The sequence below is a fragment of the Tiliqua scincoides genome, chromosome 7, assembly GCF_035046505.1.
Source record: "Tiliqua scincoides isolate rTilSci1 chromosome 7, rTilSci1.hap2, whole genome shotgun sequence".
In the NCBI taxonomy this organism is placed as follows: Eukaryota; Metazoa; Chordata; class Lepidosauria; order Squamata; family Scincidae; genus Tiliqua; species Tiliqua scincoides.
Window position 1 is genome coordinate 14,941,755 of NC_089827.1, and position 10,162 is coordinate 14,951,916.

Genomic DNA, 10,162 nt, shown 5'->3' on the forward strand with positions numbered 1-10,162 from the left:
AATCATTATTCCCTGTAATACTTTAATCCCAGAAGAAGTCATGACTAAAAAAAAATAGCAATATAAATGGACAATCAAAAAGAGACCATAGGTAAGTGAATTGGAATGACTTTGAAACTTGGAACAACGTCATCAAAATGAAAAAAGATAGATTAATAGATATACTATCTATTTCAGGGGTGTCAAACATAAGGCCCAGGGGCCAGATGCAGCCTCAGACGCTTTTTATCTGGCCCTCAGGCTCTCAGCTGCTGAGCAGTGCTGAGGTGTTACTGCTGAAAAGGCAGCCCACATGAAAATTGGACTTTCCCATATCTTGAAATATGATTTGCATATTTTCTCTTCTGCCATTTGCAGCTAATGAGCTTCTATGTGAGAACAAAGTGCTGATTTCTGGCCATTAGCTGCTTAATGATGTCACTTTCTGCTTAATGATGTCACTTCCGGTCCTCAGCAGACACCCTGAATGCTAATTTCGGCCCTCTATAAGAAACGGGTTTGACACCCCTGATCTATCTACCTAATATATAATACTTGAACATTCAGATGTGAGAAGGGTACATCCTCCTTAAGCATAGCAGACTAGCAGACACAGGTTTCCAAAAAGTTTTATCAAATGCTACGTCAAGTTTGATCATTCACATGTGGAAATGTATGTGTAGGTAGGAAATGAACAGATGAATCCATACAGATAGAACTTTCATATCACCAGATATCAACTCAAACACAAGTAACTTTCAGTGGAGACATTTGGCTGACAAGTCATTGAATGTTGAGAAATCAACTGACATCGGTGAGGAACCATTTGTGAACCAGTCCAGCAATTCCACTGATACCAAAAGAGTCTCACCTAATTAATCATTTCTATAAACATAAAAGACTCATACACCTGCACTTGCTGTAATGCTGTAATCTAAGGTATTCAATGCTGTAATCTAAGGTATGCACTTGCTGTAAATGCTGTAATCTAAAGTATTCAATCTAGACACTTTATGATGCACACTTATGGAGCTTTATAGAAAGGAAGTATACTATTTTCGTTTTTATTCTAATTTTATACAGAGCTAGAATAGCAAATCACAATACCCCACCCCCGCTGGATTTTCAGCTATAGCTTTTGATAGAATTGAGATATTTCAGCGTGGTTTGTTTTATTGCATTCTGCATGAAATTATGCAATGATTGATAAATAAGAAGGTATTCAAAAATACCAAGTTTTAAAAATTTTTGGTAAGTAGTGGTGTCATCCCACTATGTACATAACCCAGTGCGGCCCACCCCCCCTAGCGACACCACTGCCTTTATGGCTGTCACAAAGCACGATGCCATGCCATGTGGCCTGGCCACAAGCAGCTAGGTCCATAAACCAATAGACCATACTCGTCTGCTGGTGCCAGTCAGCACAGGGGCTGGAGACAGGAAGGAGGAAGAATGGGGCAGAGATCAGGGCAACAAGGAGGGCAGAACAAGACTGGGAACGAGGTGGTAGAGGTAGCAGTGGTGCCACTGATATCCTATCCCCTTCCCAGCCTCAATCTGCATTCCCTATACAGCTGGCGCAGGTCCAAGTAGACACATTCAAGAGGCGAGGGCTTACCCCTGTTCAAGGGAACAAATGTTCCCTTACCTGGAAGAGACTTTGGGGGTCTGAAATTCCCCCACGGGATACAGTCTGCACGCCATTGCCACAACTACACCACCACTTGGGAAGTTACATTGGATTGGGCTGTAGGTTCTAGACATAGCATCTCATAAGCAAATACTTGCTGAATGTATGAAACTACCTTATCCTGAGTCAGACCATGGGTCCATCTTGCTCACCGTCATCTATCCTGGTTAGTAGCACCTCTCCTGGTTTCAGACAAAAGTATTTTCCAGCCCAGTATTTTACAGATAATTTGTTAAGAAAATTTTGTAGAAACTGCTCCTCATGAATTGCTTTTCCAGGCTTGCTTTAAGAGTTATGGACTAGACAGGATGATTAACAAAAAGCTCTGTTGCGCAGAATATGTTTGAAATTGGATTAACCAATTGAGAAAGGATGTTATTGCACAAAGCGGCCCATTGCCCCAGTATCTCCTGATCAGCATTCTTCAGTCAATAGCCTGGAAGATCTGGATCTGATTGTCTTATTTGCATGGTACTGAAGTTTCCGATATTCTCCATCAGTTTGGTCTGGTTGAGGTACTGTAAAATCATGTCATTTAATTTCTTGAGGTCTTCAATGCTTTTCCTTTCTAGTACTATTTTTCTTGACACTTCGTTCATCTTGTCTCCCGTGTGAACTGGAAAAGAAGAGCTGGCCAGGTTTCAATCGGTACTCATGTTGACAGATTAATGGTAGTGCATAAGGCAGCATATTAAATCATTGCTCTAGATCAGGGGTGCCCAAACCCCGGCCCGGGGGCCACTTGCGGCCCTCGAGGCCTCTCAATGCGGCCCTCAGGGAGCCCCCAGTCTCCAATGAGCCTCTGGCCCTCTGGAGATTTGTTGAAGTCCGCACTGGCCCAACGCAACTTCTCTCAGCGTGAGGGCGACTGTTTGACCTCTCACGTGAGCTGTGGGATGAGAACTCCCTCCACTGCTTGCTCTTTCACATCTGCGATGCAGCAGCGGCAGCAAAGGAAAGGCCAGACTTGCTTTGTGCAAGGCCTTTTATAGGCCTTGAGCTATTGCAAGACCTTCATTCATTCATATAAGTTCATCTTTAATATATTCATTTATGTAAACTTATGTAAATTTATTCAAATTTTAAATGTAAATTAATTCTCCCCCCCGGCCCCCGACACAGTGTCAGAGAGCTGATGTGGCCCTCCTGCCAAAAACTTTGGACACCCCTGCTCTAGATCATTGGTTCTCAAACTCTCTGGGTTTGAGGACTAGGATAAGTTTTTGCGAGGGTGGGGTGGAAAGCAGCAATGTGTTCCCCTGGATTGTGCTGCTGCAGGGGAAGAAGGGACTTTTTTTTTTTTAACCTACTGCCAGGATCCGAGGGGGGGTGCAGGGAGCCCCACAGAGCCCTCTACAGGGTTCCTTGTGGCTTTTAGAAAGTAAAAAAAAGCTATTGCAACCCACTTCTGGTTTTATAATCGCAACCCGGAAGTGTGTCACAATTGCTTTTTTTACTTTCTACAAGCCGCAAGGAGACCTTCAGATGGGGCTCCCTGCATCCCGTAGACCCTGGCAGCAGGTAAATTAGTTTTTAAAAAGCTCCCTCTTCCCCCGCAGTGGCATGATCCTGGATATTGCGTTGCTACCTTCCCCCTACTGCTGCCCCTTTAAGGGTAAGGAGCAGTGGTTCGCCAGCTGGTGGGTCGTGACCCACCAGTTTGAGAACCACTGCTCTAGATTTTTCTCTTTAAATTGAATAGTGGAATAGTTGTGGAACAATTGCTTTGGTGCACAGTCAGGTTGGCACTTGGGGCCCAATCCTAACCAACGTTCCAGCTCCGATACAGCCACAATGCAGACCCATGGTAAGGGAACAATTGTTCCTCTCCATGACTGCCCCCCCATCACATGATTCAGTGTTTGCCCCATTGGCACAGCTGAATCAGCACTGGAAAGTTGGATAGGATTGGGCCCATAATCTCTCTTTCCCACACTTCCACTGGGTCCACTTTCAGGTGTCTTGCAGGAGCAAAATGTTGCTTGAACCGGAAATGCTGTTGCATGTCCTTGTCAACCCAGCCACTTGGTATACCCATACCCTGCCAAAGAGAAAAGAAACAGTAGTCCTGGGCAAATGTGCTCATTCATGTGCACAGGAATAGAAAACCCTGGACAACATGCACAGTAGAATAGAGGATTCAGCATCTCCAAAATACCCTACATTCATTCAAACATCCCTGACACCTGAAAAGGGGGGGAAGGTTGTAGGCCTGTTGTTTATACTATGCAGGAATCTCTTCCAACTCCCCACCCCCATCCAAAATTTTGGTCCAAACTACACATGCCTTTAAATGAACCATCATGTAGTTAAAGGTAAATGCACCATCATGTTCGCGTGTGGATTGGTACCACGGTGTGGTGGTAGGAGATATTTGACCCTTTTCCTCCTCATTGTTTTCCTGCCAACCTGTTTCCTGCCTCATTGTTTTCCTGCCAACCCCACCGGCTCCTATTTAATCCTGAAAGTGCTGTGCAAAAACAAACCTTTATGCAAAGTTACATAAAACGGTGAACATTCACACACCCATGTATATACACTCACTTCTTCCTACACATGCAACAGGAAAGAAAGAGGGGGAGGAGAGATAAAGAAAGCAAAGGGGGGAATTGGTGAGGAGAGAGGGGCATATATTCAAGCCAAATGGCACCATTAGCTCTAAAAAAAATGGAAGTGATCAAACTTCATTACCACTGACAGCAGCCCCTAGGGCAGTGGCATCATGTATCTGGTGTACTCCCTGGGGCATTTGGTGGGCCGCTGTGAGATACAGGAAGCTGGACTAGATGGGCCTATGGCCTGATCCAGTGGGGCTGTTCTTATGTTCTTATGCAACGTCAGGACATCACGTAACATTGTGATGTCACTTCCGGGTTTGGAGAAGGGTGGCAGCAGCTTCACAATGTAGCAGCTTCCTGTCCAACGTTCGGCTTCTGTCAACATGCTGCAGGCCCCCAAGCACAGCACTATGCTTGGAGGTTTGCTGCAGCTCAGCAGAAACCAACAGTTGCTGAGGAAGTTGCTGCTCAATGGGCCCCCCCCCTTAACTGGTGCCTAGGGCACATGCTGTACATGCCATACCCTAGCTACACCTCTGTCCATTACCCAGGTCCCATCTGTATCTTTTCATACAGATGACATGCTCCCTCCATGCCTGCTGCAAACTGTGCCAATGCTGAATTGATAGTAGAATTTTAGTTTTCCAGTGAGTTAAAATCTGCTACTCACAGAACTCTGTACTAAAGGATTTTCTTGCTACTGGTATATATTGTTCTTTTGTTCTTGGGCAGCCCAACTAACTATAACTCCCTGTGTGGCAATGCAGTGCTGCCAACACAGCATCTGATGAATCCCACGAGGGAATTTCAGCATGTTGAGGCCTCCTCGGGATAAGGGAACATTAGCTCCCTTGCCCTGGAGTAACCCCCAGCAGCTACCATGGGTCAACTTGCAACTGCACCAGCAATATTGCTCACCATGTGTTGACCCATGAAGGTGGATCAGCAGACCCAAGGAGGAGGTTAGGATTCAGCAGGTGCTGCTGCCACCAAACCTGCCCCTTTCCTGAGCCTGATCTACCCTCTACCCTGCCCCATCTCCTCCCTGTTCCACCCACTCCCTGCCCCCCTCTCTCCAACCTCCCATGTGACCTTACCTGCACCGGCAGGTGTTCTCAGTCCATCTGTGCATGGACCTGGCCACTCACCACTTGAGGCAGAGGTAAAGCCACATACTCTAGCAGTCTCGCATTTGCAATAGCTGTTAAGCGCATTTTTCCAGTGGAACACATGTTCTGCCACCATAATGCACCCATAAGATTCGGCCATCTTTTTATTCCAGTGTCCCATAATTGCTTGCTAGAAAACATTTCATTGAATGCAGGCCATTCCATCCCAGCCTAGACAAGCAATATCCATAGGACTACGGTGTATTTACTTACCTATTAGGATGATTACGAAAGATACAAGCGCCAGGCTGACAATTAGAGTAATGATCAGTATGACAAAGAACCAGCCTTGGCATCTCAGGTTGCCTTGTGTCGCTAAACAACCAGTGTGGTCTGAGGTGTCTTCCCAAACTGCTGTGAAACAAAAATGAGATTCTAAGCAAAAAGTATTAAATGGTCAATGAAAATTAACAGAGTAAATTGGCACTGGTTCCAGCAAGGGAAGAGCAGAACAAATCCTTATTTCTGAATGGGATCCATCTATTTTTCCCCCACCCTAAGTAACATTCATCAGCTTTGCCGGGCACAAACAAAACAGCTGGTCCTCATTTCTTTAGCAATTCTGACCTAGAAAAATAACTCCAAAAATTGCACGTTTTCCATAATCAACACATTGCCTGAAAACACTCTCTTAAGTTTACCCTCTCCATTCTAAAATATCAGTAAGATGAGCAGCTCCAGCTATCTTAAACAAGGCTGGTACCTGGGATCATCTCACTAAGATACTCAGGGCCATCAAAAGGACCATAGTTGACTTCTGAAGCCATGATAATAAAAAAAAATAGTGGCCACCAGCTGATGCTCTTGCTCCTGTCAAGATAACCCTCCCCCAATCTCCCATAGAGGCTTATCAAAGTAGTGGCAGCTCGGAGTGCTCTTTGGCAGCCATCCCAGTAACTGCCATCTTCCATCATCTATAACACAATGCCCCTGGCATTGTGACCAGTGATGCAACAGGAGAATTGCATTCCTGGTTAAAGGAGATGTTGGCCACCAGTATATCTAGTCAACCAGTACATTTTGCTACTATGTCTGCCCAACTCCCTCACCAAGGGGACCACAAAGCCGCTTGGCCATGAGCCCCTACAAACATGGTGCTGCACTGGTTAAATGAAGAGATTATAATTGATCACAGAGATAGAAATAATGTCTCCAGTGCATTGACTCCAGACTTCAGAAAAGAACACCACACACTATCAGAGACCTACACGCATAAATTTTAAAACTGATATTCTCAGGAAGTCAAGGTTTGCTCTGAGTTCTGTACTACAGATCACCCAGCTTGTAGTATCCTAGCATTCTCTCAGGTTGTATAAATTCTTGCTTGAGGAGCTGACGGTCCTCAATAGCTTTCCAGGGCTAGTCTCTCTTTCTTAGCATTTAATGTCTTCTTGCTGACGCATAAATTGAAGCTTGCCGACTTTTAATGGTTGTTTTTTCTCCTCATTTCCTCTGCCTTCATCACAAATTCATTAGGCACTAAGTTCTACCACCACTGATGTGGCTTCCCAGATACAATAATACAATTTGGAGTAGTGCTGGTGAAGGCTTTCTAAAGCTCTGTGGGCTATCAGGAGAATTCTTAACAAATGTCTCTTGTCCGCTCTGCCTAATGAACACATCTCACCAAGTGAGTTGGCCAAGAATACAAGATGACGGTATTTGTAAGTAATCAGTGAACAAGGAACCCTGCCAAGCTACTAACAGGGTGTCCCCTTTAAAGTTCGGAGCACAAATGGAAATGCAGTCTAGTCTCTGCTGAAACCAATTAGAAGTGGATTTGGAAGTATTCCCAGCCTGCAGTGCTATATGTATATTTAATATTACAAATGTTTAGCCAGTATTGACTTGTGAGCAACAGGATGCAGTTGTGTATATTGTTGACATTTCAGTGTGGCTGTTTTCTGTTGGCCTATCATGAAGGGATGTGATGTCCAATCAGGACATGAGAAGCATCTCATTTCAAACAAGAAAACTGTCCATTTAAAACACAAAATCTCTTTTTCTAAGGAGGAAAGTAGCAATGTCGGAATCCAAAGCAGCTGACGGCTTGAAAGAAGGCATCTGACTGAATGTTAGTGGGCCTCAGTGTAGCTATGGCTGCATTCCTGGAACCACATGCTGGACAACAGCCCACTGCTAAAGTCAAAAGATATGGAAATAAATGACCCAGAACGGTATACTCAGTGGTGTCTGCAAAGTCAGACAGTGGTGGCAGAAGCTGTGGTGGCGGCGCAGCATGTGCAAAATGTTTTAAAAGGAGGGTTACGAGATGGGTGTGTGATCTGCTCCAACTGAGGCAGCAGATGCACTTGAACCATGCCAGCTGGACAGCATAGAATTGTCGGCAGGAAATTGGAGAGGTCTGTAAGCATGGGAGAAGCCAGTGGCATAGCTAGGACCTCTGGCATCTGGGGGCACAAAAGTTTTTAACACCCCTCCATTTCCCCATAACACCCCCCCAAAAAAAAAAAATTTTAACACCCCCATGCATCTTAGAGGCCTCCAAAAGGTTAAAACTGGAAGAGCCTTTTGGAGACCTCCAGGTGGCCATCAGAGACTGAGGGTTGGGGGCACTGGGTATCTTCTGAGGCTTGGGCTACCACGCATTGAGGGGGTGTCTTAGAGGTCTCTGAAAGGAACTTTCCCTGGGCCTTACTCTTAGAAGGCACCAAAAGGCACTTCTGATTTTCGCTGTAAACTGGAAGCGCCTTTCAGGGGCATCTGAGGGCCCAATCCTATCCAACTTTCTAGCACCAGTGCAGCCACGATACAGCCCCCAGGTAAGTGAGCAAATGTTCCCATACCTTGAGGAGGTCTCTGTGAGTGCCTCCCCACTACAGGATGCAGCGCACACCTCATTGGCACAGTTGCACTGGCACTGGAAAATTGGATAGGATTGGGCCTTAAGACATCCCCTCAAAGTGTGGTACCTGGGGCAATGTACCCCCTGCCCCCTCTTAGCTACACCACCAGGAGGAGCTGAGGGAACCTGGCCCCTCGGGATATTCCAAACCTCCTTTTTGAGTGTTTAGTTTTTTATTTTAAAAGAAAAGTAACTTTTGGCCCTTTTTATTAAAAAAAAAAAATCAATCTGGGCAACATTCTACTTGACCACTCACGAACGAATCAAAATGTGGAGTGCAGCCAAGAAATTAGGCCTTTGAAAGAGCTTTCAGAACAGTAAGGGAGATGAGAATAAATGGCTAAAAATAATCTTGTTGCCATGTGTACATCTGAGACAAAAACACAGGAGAAATACAATGAGGATAGAGTAATTTTAAAACATTATCCAATGAGGCTACATGGAATGAGGCAACTGTTTCACTTCTCAAAAGACTGGTATGTAACCATATCCCACACCAAAGTAATGCAATCCCCAGGATTCCTGGCATTTGCTCCTCCTTTGTGAAAGAGAAGATCACTGTTTAGTTGTAAGACCAGCAGTGAACCAGCAGTGGGGCAAATGCCCCAGGCGCTGAGTCTGCACAATGGTAGGACCATGAGGGAAGCCTTACTGAGGGTCCCAACACAGTCGGAAACTGCACTTCCGGTTTCCTGTAAGTCTCATTGGCACAGACCGCGGGGGAAGCCTCCAAACAATTTCCCAGTCGGTCTAGAGGTCGCGCGAGACTCTATGGTGCTTAAAAGATAGAGGGAGGGGCTTTGCATGTGGGAGGGACAGTATCTTGAGGGGAAGGCATCGCAGACCTTTGCTCTGGGAGCAAGGAGGGCTAAGTTTGCCACTGGTTTCAGATCAGAATAGAATGATCAGAGGGAGCTTTATATTCTGGCATGCTTCTTATTCTAAATAATCTGATTACTTTCCAGGGGCAAAAAATGTGTACAGCAGCTAGATGCGTCTGGAAAAAGAATAAGACACAACAAAAGCAGGCTCCCATCCCTTTCATAGCTATGTCAAAGGAAGGGTTTGTGGCAGTTGGCATGTGCCTTACCCCTGCAGCATTGTGACATTGTGTCTTACCCCTGCACCTTCCCAACCTCTCTCTTTGGTATGAGTTAAAAATCAGGGACGGTTGTAGGAGCTGCAGAACCCAATGCCAAGCAGTTTTGTTGGGGGGGCGGGAGGGCTGTTAACAATGCCATGAGTCCTATTGCAACTGGTTCACATGGATCGTTGCAAAGTGGGTCTGAGAGCATGTCTTTGAATTTCTATCTTTCAAATGAACACAGCAGTCAGACTGATTTAAGCTACATTCTCTCCTCAACCATTTTTAGGAGTTCTAGTACCCGTTACTTTAATCTTGCAAAGTGCTGAGCCACGCCGCTGTGATTCAAGAACAAGACATACAAGTACTCTTACATTACAAGTAGTTCTTGAATATATTTTGCTACTTTTACTTTTCTGAAAATACAATTGGGTGCATCAAATCATTCTTTGTAGGATCAAAGCCATCTGAGGGGAAAACCTCGAAGGGAATGTGTGTTATCATAGTTGCTCTGACATCTGCATGTCAGTATCAATCAGGTGCATCAATAGTGCATTACCAAGTTGCACCAGTTAACATCTGGTGCCTTCTGTCAAAACCACTCAGAGAACACACTTCAATGTGTTTCGAAATGGGTAACGCAGTTTTGATGCCTTGAGAAGTGATTTACCAATGACATTTCCCATACATACTTTGGTGGTGAGGCTGAGCGACACAAAGATTTTGTTCATTTAAGCTGTTTAAGGAGTCAACAGCATAAAGCTTTCCTTCTTCACGAGAGTTTTGGAAGTCTGTTTCAAGAAAAGAATTCTTCAT

General features: G+C 45.0%; 1 protein-coding gene across 1 annotated transcript; it reads right to left on the minus strand.

Moving 5' to 3' along the window:
• Positions 1-1,323: 1,323 nt before the first annotated feature.
• On the minus strand, positions 1,324-10,162 carry LSMEM1 (leucine rich single-pass membrane protein 1). The gene is made up of 3 exons (XM_066634080.1): positions 10,039-10,162; positions 5,610-5,750; positions 1,324-2,285 (listed from the first exon to the last, which is right to left on the minus strand). The coding sequence occupies exons 1-3, from the start codon at positions 10,160-10,162 to the stop codon at positions 2,098-2,100; spliced, it is 453 nt and encodes a 150-aa protein (XP_066490177.1). The 3' UTR covers positions 1,324-2,097.